This window comes from Streptopelia decaocto (genome assembly GCF_964273445.1).
Source record: "Streptopelia decaocto genome assembly, chromosome: 6".
Lineage (NCBI taxonomy): Eukaryota > Metazoa > Chordata > Aves > Columbiformes > Columbidae > Streptopelia > Streptopelia decaocto.
The window spans coordinates 37,026,917-37,042,014 of NC_138660.1; the positions used below are offsets into that span (position 1 = coordinate 37,026,917).

The following is a 15,098-nucleotide window of genomic DNA, read 5'->3' on the forward strand; positions in this document are numbered from 1 at the left end:
CATTATAGAGCTGTCCATAATATTTTATTAACAACATTTTAATTTTTTTCTGGAACCATTGCCCAAAACTATTGGAAGAACATGTGCTTTCCCATAACATCAGAATGAGACAAGAGGCACTGTTTATTTTTAATATTGTACAGAAATGTCTTTCCTTTGGACTCAGACTTTGTAAATGGCAAGTAGCTGGAGACTAATGGAGCACATGCTTCAAAGCTTTCCATCTGGTCCCTTGGTGAGCAAAGAGAATATATTGTCTATATTCCAGTCAGTCCTCATTATAAAGAAAAGTACTCCTGTCCCACGTTCCTGGAGGAACTCTTACCTTTACTTAGAGAGGAAGAATACAACAAGTACTATCCCCTTATGCACCTGCAGGAGAAAAATGAGTGGGATAAAAAGAAAAAGACAGTAGTTTTGTGCTCTGAAACTGGATAATGCACCTGTCAACAGGTATTTATCTTGGTGACCTTCAGTGACATTTTCTAGTAACAGCAGAAGAGAGGCTAAAATTGTTTCAAAGAGACCCCATGAATAGGAGTTGAGTGAGCAAGAACTATGTTAATTTGAATGTGAGCAAAATGATGTAAATTAAGATCCCTTTTCTGATTTGTTACATCGGAATCTTCCTCAGAGCTCCTCCTTCAGTCATCTCATCAAATAATCCCTACTTGTTTGTTTTATTTCTTCACATACATTTGGGAAGAAAAAGGAAGAAGATGCTCCCCCCAATGGAGGCCATCTGCTCTTTTCTTATTGGGGGGAAAGAAACCCTACAATTAGAGCCTTGTTCATCTTTTAGTTTTAACAAAAAAAGAGAGGGAAAGAAAGGGAGAACTATTATGCAAATACGCTGCAATTTGGTTTCAAATATTCTTTGTACTATGATGAGCAATTTCCTTTAATACAAACTCAGCCTACTTGCCAGGCCTTTTTTTTTGCCTTAATATAGGGAAGAAAGAAAGAAAAAAAAGCCTTTTATGAGTTGGGGGTATGCTGTGTTCCTCTGATGCCAACTTTTTCTCATCCTTTTTTTCTTTCTTTCTTTGGCACTATTACAGCTGTTATTCCTTAAGTTGTCAGAAAGATGTCATATAGGTTTTTTGAGAAAGAGAGAGAACAAAAATAGCTTTACAAAACCATAGATTCATCTCACTTTTTATTGTTCCATTGCCATGATGAAGTGGTCTTGAAATGGAAGTCTCAGCTTAGTGAATGAGAACAGTTTTCTCCCTGCCCTTTTTGAATGCCAGTTGCTTGTGATGGCGGCATCACCTCTAAGTACAGATATGCAGGGTTTTTGGAAGGAGTTCCCATGCTATTTGTCAACTTTTGGGCCGAGTAGCATAGCCAAGATTAAGTTCTGGTCCTTGGTACTGGACAACCCAGCTTGCTAGCTGAAAACATACAGTCTGGAAAAGAAAAATAAAATGTAGAAGTAGTAAATGAATGCTATTTCTTGTTTACTGTATGGGAAGCTGAAGCATGGAAAAAAAATGAAGTAACTCATCCAAGATCTCTTGGGAGAGGACTTTGGAAGAATCAGGAGCTGAGCTGAGAGGCTCAGATTTAGAAAGCTGCTGCATTCTGTAGTGGTTCTGTGGCAACGTCAGGAGACGGGCAGCACTGCTCCTGCGGCTGGGCTGCCGCTGCACCATCACAACCATCAGGCTGTTGCTGTGCAGCGGGCTGGCTGTATCCTTATGGCCTAGTAAAAGTGATGACTTTCAGTAGGACTCTGAGCATCAGACGCATTTGAAAAGCACACAGTTAACCTCCTGATTTGTAACCTTTCGCAGGTTGAACTTTGGGAAAGCTTCAATCAACACATAAATGCTACATGCTTAAGCTTATAAAATACTAAGCGTGAAATGTCTGATCCAGTAAGGGATTTTAGCACAGCTTAATCGAATATCTTGCTAAATGAGGCCTAACTGGCCATCTCACTACACATGAGTGGCATAGTTTGCTTGTATTTAAAAAAAAAAGCTGATGACCAATGGATTGAACACAAATTGGGAAAATGTATTAAAGAAACAAAATTAAGGGAAGTCAAACAAGACTAATGAGACCTTTAAGAAAAGTCAAGTGTGTCGCACTTACATCTTTGCTTCTGTGGCTGTAATGGGACAGGAAATATAGGGCAGTGCAGGATTTCTGATCTGAGCCTTCTCTGGATCTGTTTAGATAATGTGACCTGTTGCTTGGGGCTCACTACATCAGAGTGGATTTTGCTTAGATATGCCTAGCACTGGATACACAACATAGGAATTCATGGTACTGAGGGGACACTGATCCCGTTTAAGACACTCTGTGGGAAATTTTCTATGCAGAGAGTGTTTAAGCACACTGGAGTAACTGGGTCACTTTTGTTGTTACAGGAAGCTCTTATCATGGCCAGCATGGACCATCCGCACCTGGTGAGACTCCTGGGTGTCTGCTTGAGCCCGACCATCCAACTAGTCACTCAGCTGATGCCTCATGGCTGCCTGTTGGATTATGTTCATGAACATAAGGATAATATTGGCTCCCAGCTTCTGCTAAACTGGTGTGTCCAAATAGCTAAGGTATGTAGTTCATGTTGCTCTTTTTTTGTCATTTTCATAACTAACTGAAAAACATGTCATGCAAAAAAAAAAAAAAAAAAAAAAAAAAAAAAAAAAAAAACACCAAACAAACAAACAAAAAAAACCCCTTCCGATTTGGGTTTTTTTGTGGTTTGGTTGGTTTGCTTTTTGGGTGTGTTTTTGTTTTCAAGAAGGTTGAGTAGCTCTTGAAATACACACTTTTGGCTACTTACACTATTTGAGATCACTTGTTGATGTGTAGACCAGAATATTTTTCTTGACTGTCTTTCCAACTCGGTGTTAATGGGAGGGTTGGGGGATCTTACAGAGGAGAAGGGGAAAGTGGAGGAAGAAATCTCCTGTGTGACATCTAGGGGGACTGAGCACAGAAGTATTTTTCAACCTCTACTACTGTTCAATATTCATAGATACCAATTTAACCTGATTGTAGATTTCAACCTTTCTGAATCTGCATTGCCAGATAAATTCTGATATGCCATCAGTTGTCTGCCCCCACGTTGCCAAGAAGATAAATATTCACTTCACATCACTCCTTTGGGAACTAGCACGGTTCTGCTGTGTTTAAGACCTATCAAAACAGCTGAGGCTAGGGGGTAATATTGCTACTCTCTGCAGAACGGGAAATCTCAAGTGCTGGATCCTGCTTTGCTTGCTGTGGCATAATGCTCTGTGCCTTGCTGTGGGGTTTTAGGAGCAAGAGTGAAGCCAGTATCGTTCAGATACAGAGTGCACTTCAGCAGAGGTGGAACAGGGTATAGGTTGTAAACAAAGCCCTAGTGTAATCCTTTGTGCAATGTTTTACCTGTGGTTTAGGTGTGTTTGTGTATTCAGTGTTGTGCCAAGACCGAGTTATTGATAATCAATTGTAAATGGTAACAAGATGTAGCAGTGTGGAGGGCTATAGTTTTTATATATTTTAAAGGCTCTTGCAACCAGAGTTGTATACAATGATATTACTACAAATGTGAATCTGGAAGCTACTTTTTATTTAGAGTTATTGAAAGGTTTAGATTATTTTGGTGAAAATGCTTTTTACATACAAATGTGTGCTACAGATTGCCCTCTTGTATTAAATCTTTCGCCTTAAGTGAATTTGCTACAACAGGTATAACGAAGTCTTAATTCAAGTTGGAATGTTAAACTTTTAGCACTGGAGAGAAACCTGGAGACCCAGCAATTGTTTTGCTGGACCAAAGAGCAGCCATCAAGTAAACGTTCACTAGTTTTAAAAACTTAAATGCAAAATCATCATTAATAGGGACTATTATCTTCCCAGGATCAGATCTGTTGTCAAACCTGCCTGAAGGCGACAGTATATGAAAGGACTGTAATGCTGAGTAGATGGGTTCATCCATAGGAGGGGTGGGGGGACTCCCAAAACCACATTTTGGCGTTGCAACTTTTTGTGGATGTGTTAGTATCTGTGATTCTGTTGTGGCGGTAAAGCAGCCAGAGTTGCACAGAATATTGGAGCACACTGATGGGGATTGCCTGTATCTGGAGATTTGCAAGGGTTTGTTGAGGGCTGTTATCAGAGTGAGGAAGGTGGGGGAGAAAATACATATTCCTGTTTGAGTCCTTTCTCTCAACACAACCTCCTTCCCATCTGTTCTCCATTCTCTTGATTGATAGTGGCTGTTATTATTCGTTACAAAACATATACACAGTGGCATACGTGAGAAGATAACCCACCTTTATTTTCACTTTGTGTGTGCATATGGCCATTGACTCACTGGACTAATAGCTGTACTTGCTTTGCCATGGACTTTATGTGGGCAGCTGCTTTAGAGAAGCCAATAGCCTGATCCATAGTGGAGGCTTCCAGAGCTGACAGATCCGTGGGAGGGTCTGTGGGAGCCAGGTCATGTTTTCCCACAGTGATTCCTATCAAAGTGAAACAGATTCCAAACTGATTTTCATTGTAAGGGGTTTCAGCATAACGTGGGCATTGGATTTAGGTACAATCATTTGAAAATCGTTGCCTGCTGGTTTTCTCGATCACTGTGTGATGTGGGAGGAGAAGATGAGGTATTACAGGTATTTGAGTTCTGAGGTGGAGGGTAACCAACTAGTGCAAAGAAGTGAGATCATATGTGTAATATTAACTGATAAAGTGACAGGAGGAGAAAGGGAGTTTCTTTATAACAGAAGTTGGTCTGTTATTGGGGGGAAGTTTAGTAAAGTTTATCTAGTTTATTGAAGTTTAGTTAAATTCATCTTCTTCCACATCACAATAATCTTGAGGTTATTTTTGCTTTGGCCTTATGTTGCAGCATGAAGCTCATCCACTTGGTTACCCATAAAGGGGACAGCAGCAAGTGACTGTTTTCCTGAAAAAGTGCGGTACTTGGTATATATGGCAGATATGTTAACTCTGGGACATTGCAGTTTGTCTGGATTATTTTATATTCCGTTTCTTCATATGTCTCTTTCCCTTCTTTTATTTTTACTGCAGTGGTTGATATGGAGACAATCAGTATGTGTCTGACAGGGAGTTCTGTGTTTTGCTGCATTGGGATGCATATTGGGTGGTATTTAGGGGGGATGACTCTTTACAGATGAGAAGGTCACCGCAGGTACCGGTTACTTGGATACCATGCCAGCGTGGTGCAACCCTATCATGGAAGTAGACTCCAAAGAATTAATATGTACCTTTAACTCTCTATTTTCTTGTCTTTCAAAACCTTGCATGACAGTTGCGTGTTGATAATCTTCCCCATCAGGTTGCATCTATGCGTAAAGATACGTATCTTAATTATCATATAGGAGGCTATCGGTGAAGAGAGGAAAGAGACAGGGACGTATGAGGCCATGCACACCGCATAACGTATAAGAGTAATGCAAACATTGCACAGAATTTTCTGCATTGCATTGTGCTTTCTGATGGGATATGGGAATGCCTTTTCCCTTGCTGTCTCTCAGACTGTAATGTTTATTGGGGTTAGAGAACATACACAAGAAAATATTTCAGAACTGGTAGGAAGAACAGTCTTTGAGATCACCAGACGAGGATTCCCCTTAGCCCAAAAAGTTGAATAAATGTGCTAGTCCCCTGCTAGCAGCAGGGTAATAGTAATACTTGTTTTCCACTCATCTGTAACATTTAACAGTGCCTAGGAATCGGTCTGTGGCCTGCAAATAGGAAAGATTCAGTTTGTGTACAAATAGGCTGGTCTCCAGAGGAATGGGTGCAGAAGGTGGCTATTGCATCGAGCACAAGTTTCCATTCACTGCGGGGAAGGTCTGTGTATCCCATGTACCTGTATCCGCTGTGCTCACATTTCAGGCTGTGCCACACAGCTTGAGAATGTCTCTCCACATCTTGCTTTTCTAGACTTTTGGGAATGATTACTTGTGTCTTTCTGAAAGCTGCTAAAACTGTGATTAGCAATGTAATAAGAGGCAAAAAATATCAGTAACCTTCCAGCTCTGTTCTCTGCTCCCTGAAGTAGCTTCTGGTATCTTTTGTTAGGTACACCTTTCTACCCTCACCTTCCCTCTTCTTACGGTGAGAATTTTCCCCAACAATACCTCAATTCTGAAGTTCAAACTGATTTTTACGAATCGTTTAAAATGAAGTTGCTGCTGCAATACAGTTCCTCCCTACTGCGCTTTTCTCCATCTGCCAATGTGCAGGCATTTATTTATCGAAGTCGTTGCTTCCGAGTTCACTTGTTCTGCCAGGCTGTTCATTTCCATATGTCTCTACTTCTGTACAACTAGATGGAAAAACTAGTTAGGCACCGTGTCTGGTTGCCAACCTGCATATGGCTCTGGAGATCATTTCTGAAGGTTGATGATAGGGCAGTTATTAAGTATTATCTACTGCCAATTGAAAATAGCTTGGATGCTTTTTCTTTTTGCATACACAGATTGTGTTGAATTTATTCTGACTGTTATATCATTGTAGGGTAATTGTGTTCTCTTTGCAGAAGCTTTAGCTTCTCATTTTATGATGAAAGTTATAAAAATAGAGTAGCCCCTAAGCGTTCTGCATAAAACGTGGTTGTTAGACAGCAGCTGAGCGAAGGGGGTTCTTCCCTTCTGTTTTGCAGATACACAAGGCATCTCCTTGTGTCTCTCTTCTGTGTGTGCTGTCTCACTTAGGGACCAATGTTTAACATTTTAGCTCTCAGTTCAGCACAGCAATTTTATGTGGAGTTTGTCTACTAAAGCAGTAAACTATGCTCATGTGTCAAGATACTTCCTAGAGTGGGAGCAAGAGTGATAACGTGGTGACCTTAGGGTATGGAAGGATGCTTCATGAACATGCTTCAGGAACAACCATAGTGTTGGCTACTTGAGAAGTGGATTGAGATTCAAATTCTGTAAGGTTAGCACGAGCCTAGAAGTTAAATGTCAGTAGGTGAATTCTTGTCAGCCAGTGTCTGGGACATACATGTAAATCAGGAAGATTTAACAAAAAAAAAAAAAAAAAATTGTGTGTATTGATATTTCAGTATGTTTGATATAATTTCTCTCAGCAAGGGCTGCCCAAACACACTCCCTGGCAAGTTGGCAGTGTGGGGGTGAGGACATTCTTCCAGAAGTGCATTGAAGAAGAAAAGAAACATCTTGAGGTTTCTAATCAGAAAGAGTCGGTTATACTCTGCCACTATGTGCGGTTAACTACAAGGCACCTGTATTTGAGGCTGATACCCTCTCACTGTTACCTGAGGGGAAAAATCAGCTTGAGTCCTGTTGAAATTATTATTGTGGCCCTTTGTGCTGTGCTAGTGTCCTTGTCTGACTCAAGGGCATATAGAAATGTATTTTTGCTTTTGTAATGTTGCAATACACCACTTGTGAAATTCAACATAGACGTTCATCCCAGGCAGCCCTATCTACTGGTTTTTTATTATTTCTAGTACAATTATGGTTGCATTCTGCTGCTTTTGTGTTGCATCTGCACCAATTTTCCTGAGCAGTGTTCAAATGCAGAGAAACTTTTCCTGCCCCAAAGAAGACAGGGCAGAGTGAGAAAGGCAGCAATCTTCCTTGAACAGAGCAGCCTGCCTACGATCACCTCACTTGTAGAGGAGCTCAGCTCTCCTGGGTCTTAGCCAGTGCCCCATTCTGTTCTGTCCTGTATCCCCCAGGGGCTGCCAGACCTGTTTTTTTACTTTCTGAATGATAATAATTCATTCATAATCCCTCAGAATACTAACAAGGTAAAGCAGTAATAGGTTGATACAGTGGAATGTCATGGAAGGAAAATCAAGTACTTCAGAGAATTACTTTATATACCTTTTCAATATAAAAGAATTCTCAAATTACCTTAACTAAAACCCTGCACAGTATCAGTTATCCAGGCATGCAGGAAAACAACATTTGAAAACATTCTAGGAAAGAAAAACAGAGAAGAACTTGGGGATTGAATTTTAATGAAGCAGATGCACATCTTGAAGTCTGTTGAGTATTATTCCAGCCCACTTGCAGTCATTGCTTTCTCTAAAAATTCTCTGCCAGCAGTGCAGATCTGCAGCTGGGGGTCTTCAGGAGCCATCAGGCCAAAGACTCTTGCAAAGCCTCCAATATCGCTGCTTTCTGCCACGCTGTTCTCTCTCTCTTTTAAACTGGTTCACGGTACAGGGCTCAGTGCCATTCTGCAGTTCTCTTGGCAAAAAGGAGGTCCTGTCTGCTGCCCACTTTTTAGAAAGGCGTATTTTATTACTGCCCAGGGCACTGCTTCTCAACAGGGTGTAAATTCACAGACTATATGAAATTCGAAGGATCTATGTTGATTTATGCAACTGAGAAGCTGACCCAGAAGCTGGGACAGCGCTCATCTCGCATCCTAAATTAAATAGGTTTTGGCCTGTGCTGCTCATTTATAAAGGGAGGGCTGGAGGCAAGTGAGGCCCCTTGGCTGCACTGTGAGCTGAGGAGCCTTTCTCCTCCGTCAAGAATTGATGGATTAGGAATTACTTGTTAGAGACAGCTTTTGTTATTCTTCCGTAGATGGGATGAGAGAGAAGCTGTGTGAAGTGGGAGGAATCAGGGGTAACTGGACAGGTTGGGAAGAGGTGGAGGGTACTGACTGTGGTTCAAGGTCTTGCTTTTTCATTAAAGAAGCCTACTGTTCAGCACAGTGACTGTTCCATCATGGAGTGAACAAAGGAGCTTAATGACAGTCATCTATCAGCTGTCCACATTTTAAGCTTCAAGATGTCTCTATTCCCAGAGCTCCTTGCCATGACAAGGCTAATTGTATAATTATAATGCTATATCAGCCCCTCCTGACGTGCTCACACTGGCAAGGACCAGGGCTAAGGGCTGTGATAATTATCACTGCAAGCAAGTACATTAGCATAGATGTAGTTTACTAATGGGGCTGCTCTATTAACAAGTGCAGTGTATAGAAGAGAAGGATCTAAACCAAGGACTATGAAATTAAAGCCATATTGAAACAAGCCTTTAACTGTGTGGAGGAGCAAAATCAAAATATGTGGGGAAAGTATGATTTTACTACCCTGCATCCCTCCATGACATGAGAAGGTCTTGCAACAAAATTTAGGTGGATCTTGTGGAATTCTACATCCTAACTTTTGACTCCAAGTGATGAACAGATTTCTTTCTTGCTGTGGTTACCTGGACTGTCTTGGGCTTTTGTGAGATACTGAAGAACTGTGCTTAATTCTGTAAGATACTAAGATTTTTTTTTTTTTTTTTGATCTGAGGCAGGGCAGGAAATAAATTTTAGGACTTTGGTCATTGTGTCTGATCTGCCATGCTCAGATGAATGTAGTTGCACTGAGTACAGCTGTTGCTGTAGCTGGAAATCTCCAAATAAATCAGGGAATTGGATCCTATTAAAAATAATTACAGCATCTCTGCACTTTGCATGTTTCCTTGGCAGGCACAGTATTCCACATTTTGCTGTCTAGTTGCATACCTATTTATGAAGGCTTTAATGCACTTCCCCCATGTCTTCACTAGTCATTTCATCTGGAGTATTTAACTGGTTTAGTAACTTCTTCATCTTTTCTATGAACCTCAGTTGTCCAAAGGAGAAGTTTCCTGTGAAAAGTGTTAGAATGAAGAAATGCACAATAGAATTCATCAATCTAAATGTTGAGCAAGTTTTTTTTCCCCTTTAATTCCTCATGTTCTCCTTTTGTCTCAGCCTGACTGTCCACTTAGCAATTTCACACTTTCTTTTTTCTGTAATTTTGTCCATTGCTTTCTTTACTTTTCCCCCTACTTTTATAGTGTTTTGTCTCCGCCTCTGTTGCCTGTTGCTTTCTTCAGTGTCATTATTTCTCCTTTATTCACATTCTCTGGCTGCTTGGCTCCCTCTAGCTGGTACCCGTTCAGTGCTCTGAAAGAGCACAGGAGCGTCACGCCTGCCACCCACCAGAGTTTCTATAATATGTTGTTGTGTCTCATTACAGGGTTTGGAGAGGACCTCAATTTCCTCATTTCTCTCATAATAATGCATTTGGTGTTGAGGGATATAATACCAGTTAACTGATGACTGCATGAACCCCATTTGCTGTTCTAGTTTATGGGGGGGGATATTTGAGTCTGGAAGATTGCATCAGAACCACAGGAACACAAATATAAGATTCACTTTATATAAAAATTATAGAGATATCTTTCTTTCAGCTTTGTGCTCTGATCCTCTAAGGCTCTTCTGTGTGCTATAATAACCTTTGTTTAATGGTATTTCAGTTGTTTATGGTCTTGTATGTATATATATGTATATATTTGGTCATTAGCTCTAGAGCTGGGTGGAATGACTCAACCTTTGAAGGTGACTATCTCTCTCCACTGACTGTGCTGTCTAGAAGACAAGCGTAGGCTAACCTTGTAGCTTTCTGACAGCTTAATTTGCAGGGGGATAAATGTGAAGGGTGCGGGTGGTGACAAGGACACACAGGGAATGTGGAGCAAAGCAGGTACTGGAGGACTAAGTTAAGGTTGGAAATACTAACACAAGTGTGGTTGGATTCTTTTCTGCACAGTATGGTACATGTTTTAGAGAGCTATACCCTTCTGTACTCTATAAGGTCCTGTGAGCAGGAGAGGTTTATAGTGGTAATTGTTCTTTTTCCAGTCTTAATCTGACTCCTAGATCATCTAGGCTTCTTCTTGCCTCCCCCACCAAAATCCAGTGGTCCCAAAAACAGTTCCATGGTTCATGGTTGTTAGAAAATCAGAAGCAGATTCTTTTCAGCCATTTACAAATCATGTCAGCCTTTGCAAAGGCACAGAAATTAGCAGTTTATTGCACAGATACAGACAATTTATTGTTTTGTTAAATGAAAAGTGCACTTAGCACTGACATTTATAGGGACTCTGATACTGGGGACCTGACAGCCACAGGCTGCATAAGCCCCAAAGGCTGGCTTTGTCTGGACATACCAGCATTCTCATCAAGTACACTGAGCTGCACTGGGGAGGGGGAAAAAACACCCATTAGATTTTTCCTAGCAGTCCCCAACAGACTTGCCTGGGGAAAGCATTATTGAAAACCACTCCTAAATCAAATTCAAGATATTATAGGAGCACCTACTAGGGTCTGTCAGGATTTCCATTACAAGCCCATATTTTTCACGTTTATAACTCAACCATAAAATTCTGCTCTGGACTGTGACTTGGCATAAAATGTCTCAGCCTAAAGCATTTTTTTATTATTATTATTATTCAAGAAATATATGTGGTTAGATATTTTTAAGTTCCTGGAGTTCAGATACAAAAGCTGGATTTCTCTCTGTATATACCCATAAATTAAAATGCTTTTTTCCCTAGTGAATGCCTTTCTTTCGACATTGTATTTTACAACATAATGTATCCTGCTTGATAACTAGAAAAAATGAATGACCAAGGCATTGATGTTTAAAGTTAGGGCCCCCCCCCCACCTTTTTGCAAAGTAGCACAGTATGCCCGTGCCTCACAAAAACCTGCTCCTAAAGCCATGTTAAGAGTCTGCAGGAAACAGCAAGGCCATTTGCAAAAGGTTCTGGGACTCTCAAGGATGTGCCCACGTTTGAATAGAGCTCAGCCTTCACAGATGAATGGACCTCCAAATACTGTGCAATCCAGTGCTCAGGCATCAATCCTGTAGCACTTTCTACCAGAAAAAAGAACTGGCCTGTCGGAAGGGAAGGGAGATGCTCGGCAGAAGCTGTTCCCGATGAGGGCTGCGGTCTGTAAGTGTGAGATCAAACCTCGCAGATGTCTATTAGCAGAAGAGCTATTGACCATGTCCCAAATCCAGATGTATCTTAAAAGCAAACAAACCAACCCCACATGTCTCCACTGTCCATGTAAAACTGCTTGGCTGTCCAAGGAGGAGTCAGGAGTGGCAGTAGACTGAAGCCTGTTGTCTCCTTGTCCTAGTGTCTCCTGCTGTATCAGGGGGCCATGAAGAAAGTACAAAACCAACAATCATTTAATATCCTTTTACGAAACCTTGCTGAGGTATACCTCAAGCCATAAATGAGACCTGAAGACAGCACCTTACATCCCGGCGCTTCCTTGATACGTTCCTTCCATCCTAAAGTAGAGTTTTACAGAAACACCAGAATGTGTCGAAACACAGAAAATCTACCAAAACCACGTTTCCGTGGGACACAGCAATGAATACACCCACAGCAGTGACCAGCAGGTGGATAAACAGCTTCTCGATATACAAGGATCTAAGGGCAGTGTGGCTGAAGCAATGCACGTCCTGGGGATGCTGTGGGATCTCTACGTGGGCTCCTGTGCCATGCAGAAGAGCAAGGTGAGGCTGCTTAATGAAACGTGAGAGGGGAGAGGGCAGGTCCAAGTGGCTGCTGGCACCGTCTCAGGTGCCACGCCAGCCCTCAAACCTCCAGGGTCATCTGGCAGTCAGGTGTCATTAGTCAACGCTCTCCCGCTTTCCCACACCCCATCTGTTTCTGTCTAGCCTGTTTGTGCAAATTACCTCTCAGCATGCAGCAATTCCCACTCTAGTTTGGTTTTCTTTCTTCATCCTGTGACCTTCCTGCTTCCATAAACTTTACCCTTGTCTGTGGGCCAGAGTAAAATCCTCTCTTTTTCTATTTTTATTTACTAATTGTCCATGTTAGCAAACAGAGGGAATCATATTCCACACAGCGCATAACTTAAACCTAAAGTCCTGTAACACGTTAATATCTCACATCAGAGGGGAAATAGGGTTGGGTTACGTACCCCATGAAAAATATTGAGCGTTAAAATAATGTGTTGCCCTGAACTGAAACAGTTCTGAACAGTTCTGAATTTTCCAAATGAAGACTGTTTCCAAGACCTTTGAAATGTCCTTGGATTTATACTACTTTAAAAAAAAAAAAAAATTAAAACAAATTGTTTTGAAACAAAAAAATACAGCTGACTTTCATAAACATTTTTTTGTTCTTTTTTTTCAAAATGCTATTTTGTCAGGTTGTTTCACATATATAACCAAAGTCAGTTTTAGAGAAGGCAACTTTATTTTTTTAAAAAAAATATGTGACCAGTTTTTCCTTGGAACCTGTGTATATAACTAAAATGCTACACTGTAATACAATTTGGTTTTGTGTTTAGGCTCAACTTGCATTACTTGCATCATGAATTCCTTTACATAGGGACTAGCCTACAGCAATGTCTCCCATGTCAGCATTCAGTAAACCATTCCAATTGCATGATATAGTTGGGGAGAAAGAAGTGAAACATAAGCTATCAGAAGGGGACTTGAAAAGGCAGAAAGTACATGAATTTCTGTATGTTTGGGAGTGGAGACAGTCTAAAGAGAGAGGTGTCAGTAAAGGAGTTTGGCATTGTGAGTGCAACAGTAAGTACAGTGCAAAACTGTGACTGACAGGTGACAGCGGTTTTACATTAAGGCTTTTGGAGGCGGCACAGATAAGAGTAGCTGCCATGCTTTACTGACTCGTTGGCAGGGCTGTGCCAGCTCAGGCTGCTGCTGTGCCTGCTGTAACAGGTGGTGCTGCATCCTCGTTCTCCCTGCGAGCATCCCTGTGCATCACCTCGTGTGCACGGCTGGCTCTGCTGCTGAGGAAGCTTGACCTGGAGTCCTGTTCTGTGTTTGCTGGCATGTTGCTGCCTACGCTCCTGCATGTGGTAAGTCATAAAAGAACCCTGCAGGTCTGTGATGTGAAGCCACTTGGGCACCCTCAAAATGGTACTGTCTTCCCACCGAGCAGTCCTAATACATATCTGCTAATCAGGGGACTATCTTTGTCCTAGTAGATGAGGAACTGCAGAGTCAAAAGACTAGGTGGTGTGTCAGGACTCTGACACTGGAGTAGATGTCCTTATTCTCCAAAATTCAGGGTTCATTTCCTAACCTTTGAAAAATCTTTTATTTCCACAAGGCAGAAATGCTATTTACATACACAAAACAAATAGAGGATTTGCTGTTTCTGAAGTGGAAGGAACATAGATGACTCTTTCTGCAATTGTTTCATTTTTCTCACATTTTTAAATACAAACTTTGGTTTCCCATGTAAAGATAAGTCTAAAATACACCAGCCAGGTCATTTTAGATAGAGACAGGATGTTTTGTTATCACTATATGAAGCTCTGACTTTACCTCCTCTGGATAACAGTGAAAAGCATCTGCTTGTACCTAAAAAGTGAAGTCCAATTTCAACAAATGTAGTGATTTGAGATTGTGTGAAGTACATCATATGAGAGGCGATTAAATCTTTGGATGTATTTAGTTGAGCTAAATTAAGCTTTATATGCTGAGTGTAAGCTATAAATTTAGCATGGTTAAATACCCAAGAGGAAAACAAGTATGTAAGGTAAAGGACAACAGAGGCATGAGAATGAATGAGTCTTAACTTGCTATGAATAAATTTAAAGTGCAGATTAGAGTAAGGTTATTAGCCACTGTAAGTGGTGAGGTTCTCAAACCTTCTAGTAGAAATAATGGAGGCAAAATGCTGGCTGACTGCTAAGATGGAGCTTGATAAGTTCATGAAGCAGAAGTGGGCTGAATGGTACAGTTCTTTCAAGGGGCAGAATTTGATGACATGGTTGCTTTTAGTTCCCTGTTTTGACACTGAGTAACAGAGCAAGAATAAACAATGAAAGGAAGCGTTCCCAGGCTTTGCTGGGAGACAGCCCAGGTCTCAAATTTGGAGCTTCTGCAGATGGAGATCAAGTTGTGTTTTGCACTTTGGATTGTTTCTTGTTTTTCTGTTTCTTACTCACCTTACTCATTCTTAATTCAAATTAAATCAGATTCTGATTCCATTAGCTGAACTGAATAATGCATTACTCTGAGTTTTCATTGAAATCAGCAAGCCTATTCATGCAATGATGATGCTATTCTTGTGAGTAAACATTAACAGAATCAATCTCATGTGTTCAGACTGCTTCACCCTGAGAAAATAAAAAAAAGTAGTTTTCACTTTAGCTCTCTTTTTTCCTTTTGCCTTTGCCTAGGGCTTGCTATCAGTAATTCATAGTATGTGTACAGTAGGTGGAAAACACACATAATGGAATTATTTAATGAAGACTTTATTACATTTAAACGTAGAGTGTTCTAGTTT

General features: G+C 40.9%; 1 protein-coding gene across 4 annotated transcripts in view; it reads left to right on the forward strand.

The window, feature by feature from the left end:
* The window catches only part of ERBB4 (erb-b2 receptor tyrosine kinase 4), a gene marked incomplete at its 3' end in the record, with an annotated part of 614,339 nt that overhangs the window by 521,050 nt on the left and 78,191 nt on the right, over positions 1-15,098 (forward strand). For all 4 annotated transcript variants that reach the window (XM_082056775.1, XM_082056772.1, XM_082056773.1 and 1 more), the window contains one exon: positions 2,382-2,567. In XM_082056775.1, the coding sequence (XP_081912901.1) occupies positions 2,382-2,567 (186 nt within the window). The remainder of the gene's footprint in view (positions 1-2,381; positions 2,568-15,098) is intronic.